The 11761-nt window shown below is 33.6% G+C and overlaps 1 protein-coding gene across 2 annotated transcripts in view; it reads right to left on the reverse strand.

The window, feature by feature from the left end:
- Window positions 1-2446, reverse strand: part of LOC106092721 (sphingosine kinase 2) — a 196652-nt gene extending 194206 nt beyond the window's left edge. The window contains exon 1 of one of the 2 annotated variants that reach the window (XM_059371010.1): window positions 1500-2441. In XM_059371010.1, the coding sequence (XP_059226993.1) occupies window positions 1500-2359 (860 nt within the window). In that variant the 5' untranslated portion in view covers window positions 2360-2441. Of the gene's footprint in view, window positions 1-1499 lie in introns of both variants that reach the window. The other variant, XM_059371009.1, reaches the window with a different exon arrangement.
- Between the last annotated feature and the right edge of the window lie 9315 nt (window positions 2447-11761).

An 11761-nucleotide genomic window follows, 5' to 3' on the forward strand; every position in this document is an offset into this window, starting at 1 on the left:
TATGTATCGCCTTTTGCCAACTCCCTTTATGGATCCAGATTCGACACACTTCTCAATATGAGAACACTTTTACATTTAAAATCGGAATTAAAAACTATCTCCTAGAACATTGAACAACATACGTTAATGTAAACACTATGATTATCTTTCCTAAGTTCAAATGATTGGCTTGTGCCTTTCTCTCAAGAGAGAGAGAGACTTCCAACACCCTAACAATCTTTTTTATATCTAATTTAATATAATTATTTGTGGGTCTTTTATTTCCATTGAATTTATTTTTTTAAATTTATTTCTACTTGAAGTTTACCATGTCAAACTGTTATACCTTTTAAAACTTTTAAAATTGTATCCCTAAATATGTTCCTTTCATTTTAACTTTTATAATCTTTAAATTTTATTCATCTACTAGATTAAGACGGACATGTATTTCAATTTAAAAGCCTGTATTGTAATTCATAAGACTTTTTGTCTTGTTGAGCAGGAATAAGAAACAAAAAATAAAAATATACATATACATATATGCACAGTTGGGTCTCAGATCAATATTTCGATGTGTAACAAACGACAAGATAAAACTATCAAACACCCATCCTGTATTGGAGGGTATAAAAGTATTGGAGTCAATCAATTTTTAATTGCAAACGTTATTTTCAATAAAAATTTTGGTTGAAAAAATTGTCGTGATTTTTTTACTGTGTACCTATGAATTGGGCATGAAAGCTATCGTTTTAGTTATGATGCGTACACAAAATCAGTTCATCAGTTCATGGTTCACGTTCTTCATTTGCCAGCAAAATAATGCGTGAGAACTACCAAATTCTTATTGTAATAAAGAAACTAAATGATTTTTAAGCGATTTTTCCCAGCAGGAATTTGCAGCAAAGACCGTATACAATCAACACATCCAGTTTGCTTGGTCTTCCTAATATCGTAAAAGTGGCACAGATTCGATTCATACAAGTTGGCATGTCAAATGCAGCATTTGAACCAATTCCTCTTTTTGTTCCTTCGTAAATAGAAAATTAATTTGCAAATAATGACGAAATTGCGCTCAATTGTGTTGAAAAAGTTTGTGAAATATACAAATATTTTTTGTTTTTAATGGACAAATTGCAAAATGAAAACATCATACCGTTAGTAAAAAACAGCAGTTTTACACACGTATGAACCTTATCTGTGCGACAGTTGAAACACACAAATTTTTCACGGTTACTTTTTTGAAACACTACAAAAATCTCGATGAAAACATAATACTTTTAAGAAAGAATGCAATCAGCAAGTATTTTTGCTTCAAAATCTATTATCTAAAAAAGACCTAGCAGCTTGACCATCTTGTATAATTCCTAAAATCCTTGATTTGCAGCCTTCAACAGATGTTTTGTGACCGTTTTTCAAATGAATAACGAAAGGAAAAAAATTCGTATTCTCCTGCAAATTTGTGCTGGAAAAGTTCGCGAACAAGTTATTCAAATGTATTAATATAAATAGGGGCAACTTACTTAAAACAATATGCTATGGAACGGGCAAGACCATTGCCTGAACCACACGGCACAATTCCTATCGATACATTTTCAACAACTTTTTTCCAATCTGAACGTTTCAGTAAACCATTGAGGATTTCATGAAAAAGGCCATCTCCACCAACAGCCGCTATACCACTCCAAGCAGATAAATCGCGGCTTTGGATAAATTCAAACGCATATTTCGAGTCCTTTGTGATATACATGTCGTATAAAACTTCAGCTTCGTTAAGCACGGGTACAACTTGTTCACGAAATAATTCTTTCGCATTCCCTGTTCCGGATTTGGGATTTAAAAGAATTAAGAGTCGCCTTATAGGAAAATTTGCAAAGGACACAGGATTATCTTGCATCAAGTAATTATTTCTATGCATTTTCAGTGTCTTGTACCATATTTCAGCTTCACGTAAGTTATCCTCATGACTGTCAAATGACCGAAATCGTAATGTTATAATAGTTCGTTCTCTTCTAATGCAATTTCTCAAATTCTTTTTTAATATGTAAGCGAACACGTATAAATACGCATCCTCCGCTTGAGATGTATCATTTTCTTCAGCATTTGGAGTACAAACACACCCAGTTGTTGAATTGAAGCGAGCGGATCTCTGCAATCGAACGCATCTTCCACCAATTATGTCCGAAATTTTTACTTGATGATTTTTGGAAAAGTTACCCGCTGGCACAGTACGCTTTTGCAAAAGTAGACCCGTTGAATTAAGCCGAACATGGACAACATTTCTTTTTATGCCGTTTGAGTAAAATGTATCTTGAAGTTCATTGGCTACAACAGGTAAATTCAGTTTCCTTCGGCTATACCCATTATTTGGATCTAATTGCATTTTATCAAATTGGATTTAACATGGTATATGTGGGTGACAGAAAACTAATGTTTTCCTAATGTATACACTGCAGGGATGAACATTTTGATACTTTGGTACTTTTTCTTTGATACTTTGTAAACGTCGGAAATGCCATGGTACTCCGTGCCGTACCTAGCTTAAGCTGCCATTAGACGATAAGAAATGTCATATGAAAAGTTGTCTTACAATTTATGAAAAACTTCCATAACATTTATGAGTATTTTTCGTAACATTTAAGATAAAATTTCAAAAAATGTATAATAATATTTATTATATTTTTGGAACCATGTTCTACTGTTTATAAAATGTTTCATTACATCTATAAAAAGGAAAAATAAAACCAAAAGCTTGGATATTTAGTTATAGTTAGTTCTTTACTATAATACACACACAACCAAAACTCGTTGACAAATAGTGCACTTCGCGAGAAAAAATTGTACTCAGCTGTTAACGGTACACTACCTGGTAATTATGTCATGGTATAAACCCCGCTCTTTAAATCCGGATTTAATGGCTCGGTCATCTGTTTTCCTTTATTAAATCAGCTGACGAGAGCCTTAAATCCGGATTAAATGAGCAGTGTAAACAGAGTTATACATTAAGTAGTTCACTTTAATTTGACTTGGAAAATTCCCACATGAAATTTTTATAAATGAAACAATTTTCAATAACATAATTTTTATAGTTATGATAAAAAATGTCCGTTTGTTTTATTTTTTTTTATATGGAGTTTCAACACGAAAACCGAATATAGTACCGGCCTTTACGCAAAACAAACGCGACCGCCTAACTTCTAATTGTAACTGAGTGTTTTAAGGTGTTAGTGATGTTGCTCACATGTATTTACTCGGGGTAGAAAAAAAATACAGTGTCTGTGGATGCATAAATAAAAAAGTTTTGTTTAAATGTAAATCAATATCCTCGAAATGGAAATAAATATTTCTTTCTCATTAAGCAACTCAATCAATCTATACGAAATAATAAGGTTTGTGAAAAAATGAGTTGTACTTTTGGTCTTGCAATTACAATATTTGGATAAAAGTGGAAGATGCTGTCAAAGGCTTTAAAAATGTTGTGCTTATTAAACTTATAACTGTGAAAATACTACAAAAACTAACTATTTTTACAAATAAATGCTCCATTTGTTTCTTTTTAAATTGTTTTGTGTTTCATTATTTTTTAATTACGAAGGCTTGGGTTTAGGTTGAAATTACAACACATACATGCATTTCAGTACGATCCACATATTCACATTTGTGTGTACATATGCACATAAGCAGCTCATTCATTTTTCATATTAATTTTTTATTGTATATGGCCAAAGCAAATCAAATGTAGTCACCTTGTCAAACCACCGAAAGAACGATTTTCGGAAAATTTTCCGCAAAAAAGATCATAGTACCAGCCTTAATATAATGAATCTTTACATAACATTTATGAACAGAAGGTCAAGAAACTCGATCATTACATTTATGAAGGAAAACTTTCTTTTTATGTATCAACATCGAACTCTTTATTAAGCTGAGTATGCACACTTTTTTCTCGCGAAGTGCACTATCTGTCAACGAGTTTTTGTTGTGTGTGTATTACAGTTAAGAACGATAACATACGCAAACAACGAAAAGTAGCGCAAACTAGTAGGTAAGTTGAAAAAAGGGTGCATATATTAATCCTCCCCATGCCACTATGGATATACACCTAAGCTAGCAATCGGCTTGTTGTGCGCTCTAAAAACTATAAAGTAACTTCTAAAAAGAAAATGTTAAGTTAGGAATTCCGTGCTACTTACAAAACCCTTAATTATTTTCAATACCACTCCCCTAAGTTGGGGGAGTGGTATTGAAAACACACTCAAGATCAGAGTTGCACTAATCACTGATTTTGACAAATAGTGCACTCAATATTGTGTTGTTGGGCAACTGACACTACCTGTAAATGAATATATCTTGGTTGCAGCCAAGATATTTATGTCGCCACTGAAAAATAGTTGTGTAGAATAAGAGATGGCGACAAACATCGATTTATAAATTTAACGAATTTCGATTATTTTTGGCTAATCAAGTACATATGCGTTGCAATTAATCGTTTTTTTTCGCAAACTTCATTTCATGTTGCATGGAGCTATTAAAACATATATTTTCACTCGTTGTTGCAAAAAAATTCACTAATTCCTTTTATGTAACTCTGTTACGCAAAGAAATTTCATTTGAGCTGCGTACCTGTAAACGAAATTTTTGGTAACTAGTCCAAGGGGCCGGCGTGAGGTTACCAATGTTGGTAACTGACAATTTTGTATGGCAGCAGTACAGGGTGACATTAAAAAGTGAAAAATAAATTGTATTATGATATAGTAATATCATAATACAACTAAAGGCCGGTACTATATTCGGTTTTCGCGTTGAAACCCCATATAAAACAACAAACGGAAAAATTTGCCGAAATGTGTTCGTTTCGTCATAACTTGTTTTTTCATCTAGAGAAAACTTACATTTCGGGACGCCCATTGAGACCACAACCACAGTCGCTGTGCGACAAGTCATTTTCTTACGCAAAATAAACGCGATCGTCAAACTTCTAATTGTAACTGAGTGTCTGTTAGTGTTAGTGATGTTGCTCACAAGTATTTACTCTGGTTGGAAAAAATAAAGTGTTTGTGGATGCATAAAAAAGAAAGTATTTTTTTAATTTAAGTAAATATACCCGAAAGAAAAATAAATATTTCTTTCACATCATGCAACTCAATCAATCTGTACGAAATAATAAGGTTTGTGAAAGAATGAGTTGCACTTTTGGTCTTGCAATTACAACAACAATATTTGGATAAAAGTGGAAGTTGTGCTTATTAAACTTATAACAGTGGAAATACTGCAAATTATTTTTACAAATAAATTCTGCATTTGTCTCTTTTTAAATTGTTTTGTGTTTCAATATATATTAATTACGAAGGGGTGGGTTTTGGTTGAAATTACAAAACCATACATGCTCGTAAGCAGCTGATAAATTGTTTGATACCATATTATTTTTTATATGTATGTAAATGGCAACAGTTGAGCTTCTTTACATCTGACGTGTTTCTAATGGATCTCCCTCCAAATACTCTTTGTGCGAAGTGCTTCAAGGCTTTGAACGGGAAGTTCATAGCATGCCACATTTGCAGAGCTAAGCTACACTTCTTTTGTGCCAACGTCGATACTAATATTGGCGAATTATTTGTTAAAAATTCAAATATTGTATTTAATTGCAATGACTGCCTATCAGTTTCTTCTGATTTGGTTGCTCGCATTGCCTCTTTGACCAGTGAAGTGAGAGAGCTAAAAGTCTTAATAAACTCATCTTTATGTGCTGAAGTGCGAGAGATAAAAAAAACAGTGGAGAAAAACAACAAACCTCCAAGCAAAGAAGTTCATCAACAAAATGCAAATCATTATTCTGAGACCAGTGGTAGCGATGTTGTTGGTACTGTCCAAAGTCTTATTATACCAGTTACATCTACAGGTGCACAATCCATGAACAAGCCGAGCTCGCAACATGTTGTTTCATATGCACCATCGGTTTCGTCAGTGAGTACAAATGATGTTAATGCAGTAAACAATAGGAATGAAATGTTCGAACCAAACCATCAAGCAAGTATGGGTTGGGAAACTGTTCAAAGGCGTAGACGAAAAGGGGGCAAAGTCATATTCGGTGAAAATAATGTACCTAATGATTTGGAAGTGGTGGCGACCAAGAAATGGATTCATATATCAAAGTTTAAGCCAACTGTTTCATGCGATCAAATTATCAATTATATTGCTGCCAACTCCAACATTGATAAAGCTAATATGGAATGCTATAAATTAGTAAAGAAAGACGCTAATTTAAGTGAATTAAAAAGTGTTAATTTTAAGCTGGGTGTAGTATCTAGTTTTTATAATGATATTTTTAACTCTAAATTGTGGCCTACCGATATCAGGGTACGTCCGTTTAAAAATTTTCAAAAAAGGGAAATACAACCCTTAGTTCAGTAGTAGATGCTGCACATAATCTAAAAGTGTTTTATCAAAATATGTCAGGTATTCGCACAAAGGCCAATGAAATCATGAATTTTACGTCCCAATGTGACTTTGATTTAATTCTCATTGTTGAGACCTGGCTTAATTCCGACTTTTATGATGCCGTATTTTTCGACATGAATTTGTTTAATGTATATCGGAAGGATAGAAATGCTTATCGTACAGGATTATCCCGGGGTGGGGGTGTTCTTATTGCTGTAAAATCTAAATATAAATCCTATTTATGTAAAATTGATGATGATGATGGTCTTTTGGATCAAATTGCACTATATGTAATTGGATTTAATCAAAAACTGTTAATATCTCTATCGTATATACCTCCTGGAAGTCATGATAATATCTATTCTAAACATGTCTCTAATATTGTTAATTTGGAAGAGAATATGTGTTCTGATACTAATTTATGTGTAATGGGAGATTTTAATTTATCAAGTATTTGTTGGACCATGATGAACGACAATTATTTTTTAACGCCTAGTAATGTTAATAAAGGGTTTGAAGTTAATTTTATCGATGCGTTATTGAGCGTTGGTTTGGTTCAAATTAATCATATTGCTAATAAAATGCGTCGATTTCTTGATTTAATTTTTGTATCACGCGACTGCAATTTCAAAATATATGAATGTTTGATTCCAGTATCTCCTCCAAGTGTTCATCATGTTCCTACAATTATAGAAATGGAATGTTTTATGTACATCCCAAATGATACTTCTGAGTGTTTCAATTTTAATTACAACGCATGTAACTTTGATGTGCTAAATTCGATGCTTTCATCTATAAATTGGGTATCGATGTTTCCTACGTGTGAACCATCCAATTGTTATGATATTTTTCTGGCAAAGGTTTTAGACATTCTTAAATTGAATGTTCCTCTAAAGAAGAAAAAGCCCTATAAGCTTCCATGGTATACTAAAGGCCTAAAAAAACTAAAAAATCTGCGCAATAAATTCCATAATCGATTCATTAAATCTGGTAATCTGGAAGAGCAAGTCAAATTTTTACATTATCAAAAAGAATTTAATTTTTTAAACAAATTTCTTTATAAACAATACATTCTTTCTAAAGAGAATGAAATTAAAGTAAATGTTAAACATTTTTGGTCGTTTGTGAAGTCTAAGAAGAAATCTTCAGATATCCCATCTACTGTTCAATATAACAGTTGCATCTCGCAGTCTGGCCATGATGTTGTAAACATGTTTGCTAATTTTTTCCAATCTAATTTTGAGCAGCCTTCCACTTGTAATATGACGCTACCATGTTCTTATTCAGCCATAAATTTGGGAAGTATTTATATCTGTGAGGATGATGTTTTTGAAGCTATTGGTGCAATTAAAAATAGCTATAAAAGTGATGCTGATGGTCTTTGTGCTTATTTCTTAAAAAGTTGCTGTTTTAGCATTGTTTCCGTTTTGACTTTTATATTTCGCCTATCTCTTAAGAAAGGTATTTTTATAGCCAAGTGGAAGATAGCATCAATTACTCCTGTATTTAAAGAGGGTAGAAAAGATGATGTTACATGTTACAGGCCAATATCAAAACTTTCGTGTGTTTCGAAAATATTTGAAAATATCATTTTCAAAAAATTATTTTTTCTTTGCAAGTCTACTATCTCTCCTTACCAGCATGGGTTTTTTTCGGGTAGATCTACCACATCGAATTTAACATTATTTACAGATTACTGTATGACCGCCCTCGAGCGAGGTAAACAAGTGGAAGTTATTTACACTGACTTAAGCAAAGCTTTTGATAAAGTTTCGCATAGTATTTTACTTGCTAAGTTACAGAATCTAGGTTTGCATTCAAATTTTCTAAAATGGATTCATTCATATCTAACTAACAGAGTGTGTAAAGTTAAAGTTGAAGGATACGTGTCTCAGCCATATTTTCAGACATCGGGTGTACCTCAGGGTAGCATCCTTGGCCCACTTCTTTTTAACTTATTTATCAATGACATCTCTTCATGTTTTTCGCATTCCAATTTTCTTTTGTATGCTGATGACTTGAAATTTTTTACTAAAATTGAGTCTCTACAAGATATAAATAATTTGCAAGTTGATTTAGATAACTTAGTCATGTGGTGCAACATCAATAAGCTTTTTTTGAACCTTTCAAAATGTTTTCACGTTTCTTATTTTAGATCACTTAATCCCATTCAACCAACCTTCAAAATTGGCAGCCACAATCTTACTAAGCTAACTTCCATTCGTGATCTAGGCATTATATTTGATACATCACTATCATTTATTCCACATATAGACCACATTATTCCTGAGGCCTACAAGGTTTTTGCATTTATCAAAAGAAATTGTGCGGAATTTTCTGATCCTAATACCGCAAAATTAATTTATACGGCATTTGTTAGGTCTAAACTAGAATACGCTTCAATTGTTTGGGATCCTCAATGTAGTGCTCACATTGTTCGCATTGAGAGAATTCAAAAAAACTTTACAAAGTTTGCCCTTAAAAACTTATTTCCTGCTCAGATGCCTCCATATAGATCTAGATTTTTGTTACTTGGCTTGCAATCCTTAGAATCTCGTAGAAAATATCAATCGGCTTGCTTCATATTTGACTTGCTTAATAATAATATTGATTCACCGGATTTGTTGTCTTTAGTTCCAACATTTGTTCCTCCAAGAAGCTTACGAGTTGTAAATTTGTTTGACATACCGTTCCACCGCACCAACTATGCGAGAAATGGGCCTTTAACACGAACTTTTTTGAATTTAAATTTTATCAACAACAGGCTTCAAAGGGAGTCAAAACCATGTATTGATTTTAGCACATCAAAAGAAATTTTTAGATCCATTTTATATTATATATTTTTGTAGTATGCACCTCTTTATTATCATACATTACTATTTAAACATTTGTTACGGAAGTCATCTTAGTCTGTAAGGATATTTGTTCCATTGACTAATAAACAAATAAACAAAAAAAATCAAGCTTGTCAAACCACCGAAAGAACGACTTTCGGAAAATTTTCCACAAAAAATAACGTAGTACCAGCCTTAAATGAAAAAAACAAGTTATAGCGAAATTAACACTCGTCAATATTCATCAATATTTTCCGCTGATACTGAAATTCATGTATGTTGTAATTTCAACCAAAACCACCCCTAATAATGAAACACAAAACAATTTAAAAAGAGACAATTGCGGTGTTCATTTGTAAAACTAATTAGATTTTGCTGTATTTTCACTGTTAAAAGTTAAATAAGCATATCTTTCCAAAAGCCTTTGTCAGCATCTTTCTATTTTTTCCAAATATTGTTAGACACATTCTTTCACAAATATTATTATTATACAGATTGATTGAGCTGCTTGTTGTGAAAGAGATATTTATTTTTCTTTCGAGTATATTTATTTGTATATAAAAAATACTGGTACAATTTGGGTTTATTAGTTTTAAGGTCCCTTTAATTTTATTTCCGTTATTTTAAATTTTAAATTGTAACGAGTTATTTTATTACGTCATCATAACTCGTTTCTAGTATTCCGTAGAATTTCGTTATTGTTCTTTATTATCATTATTTTATGCATAATTGTTTCTATTTTGTTTAACTCCGCGTTTGTTCAATAGATGCAAGTGTATGCGTTTACCGGTCGAGTATCATGTTATGTATGTGTTTGTGTTCTTTAACGTTGGTCAGCTAAGCAGATATCAATAGAGGAGTTATCGCGAATTTAACGGATCGGGTATTCTCGAACAATCGACGCGGCCAGCAAGAGGTATAATAATCAATAAATTATTGTTAAGTAGAGTATTTGAATTTGAGCGCCGTAAAATTTACATCGACGAATATGAGTCGACAGTAAGGGTGATTTCGATATATCGATAAGAGGTGATGCCAGTGGCGAGGAAGTTTCGAGAGTAACTGCAGTTGATGTGAGATTCGCAGCAATGCTAGCCGACATAAGTAAAATGAAATGGAAGAAAATTCTCGTAAGATGGAAGAAAATTCCAGAAAAATAATGGAAGACATTTCCAGAATTCTGGCTGAAAAATTGGATGCAAAATTCTCAGAAAACTCCACAATTCTGAACGAGAAACTTCAGAAAATATCTCAGTTTATGGACAAACGAGTGGCATACGTGGAAGGCCAAATTAAGGATCTGGATAAAATAATCTATACTCATGACGAGAAGCTTCTGGACATCAAGAAGAAAATTGCGGAACTCGAAATCAAAGATGGCCCATTGCGCGTTATCGACAGTGCCACTAAAATCAAAACTCCAGCGTTTGATGGATCAACAGCATTTGATGTATTCAAGTTCCAGTTCGAGACTCTCGCCTCCCGGAACTCACTGAATGACAACGACAAGGCATTTGAACTCATGTTGGCATAAAAGGAAAGTGCTGGAGAGGTAATACAAAGTATTCCCGCTCCCTCTAGAAGACATTATAGAGAAATTATAGCTGCACTTCAACGTAAATACGGGAGAGAACATTAGCAAGACATATACAGAATGGAATTGAGAGGACAAGTTCAGAAATCAAACGAGACTCTAGAGGATTTCGCAACAGAGGTAGAGCGACTAATGCTACTCACATACCCAGGAGAAAACCATCCGTTGTTGGACCGAATGAAGATAGCGACATTCGTTAACGGTATCCGGGACCCTGAAAATAAATGTGCAACGTATGCGTCGCAAACGCCTACGTTCTCAGAATCTATGTCATTCTCGCTTGCACAAGAGACGGCGCGATTAATTGCAAAGCCCTTGATTCACAAGCTTCGTAAGTTGGATACCGAGTATGATGAGTCAATCACTCTAATTGATTCAGTCAAAGTAGCAATGTAGCAGGTAATAAACAAATTTAAACGAGAATCAAACAAGCCCAAGATAAAATGCTACGATTGCGATAAAGTTGGGCACTGCCCGAGAATGTAGAGCGAGACGAAAACGTTCCAGATCGACATCACCGCCTTCAACACAGGGTAGCAAAAGAATGGCTCAAAATTCATCAAATGAGGCACCTTTAAACTAAATCGAGCTAGTCCAACGGGGCATGAGCTGGCTTCCATAGATTATAGCCCCACAATCTTCATAACCATAGTTCAACAGCAAAACACCAATTTAACTGCAGCCGGTTACATCAATGGCGACAGGCGTATCTTGACGTTGGCCATGGGCGCATCAAAATCTCTTATTAGGGCAGATTTGGTTAAAGGAATGATATCAACTTTAAATGGAGTCAGATTGCGTACTGCCACGGGAGAGCCCGCAACAGTCAAAGGCAAGATTGTTTCGAAGCTGACTATCGCGGGTATATCCGTAAAATATGAGGTTATAATGGCCGATATTGTGGATGAAGTTATAATTG

Source organism: Stomoxys calcitrans, chromosome 1 (genome assembly GCF_963082655.1).
Source record: "Stomoxys calcitrans chromosome 1, idStoCalc2.1, whole genome shotgun sequence".
Taxonomy (NCBI): Eukaryota; Metazoa; Arthropoda; class Insecta; order Diptera; family Muscidae; genus Stomoxys; species Stomoxys calcitrans.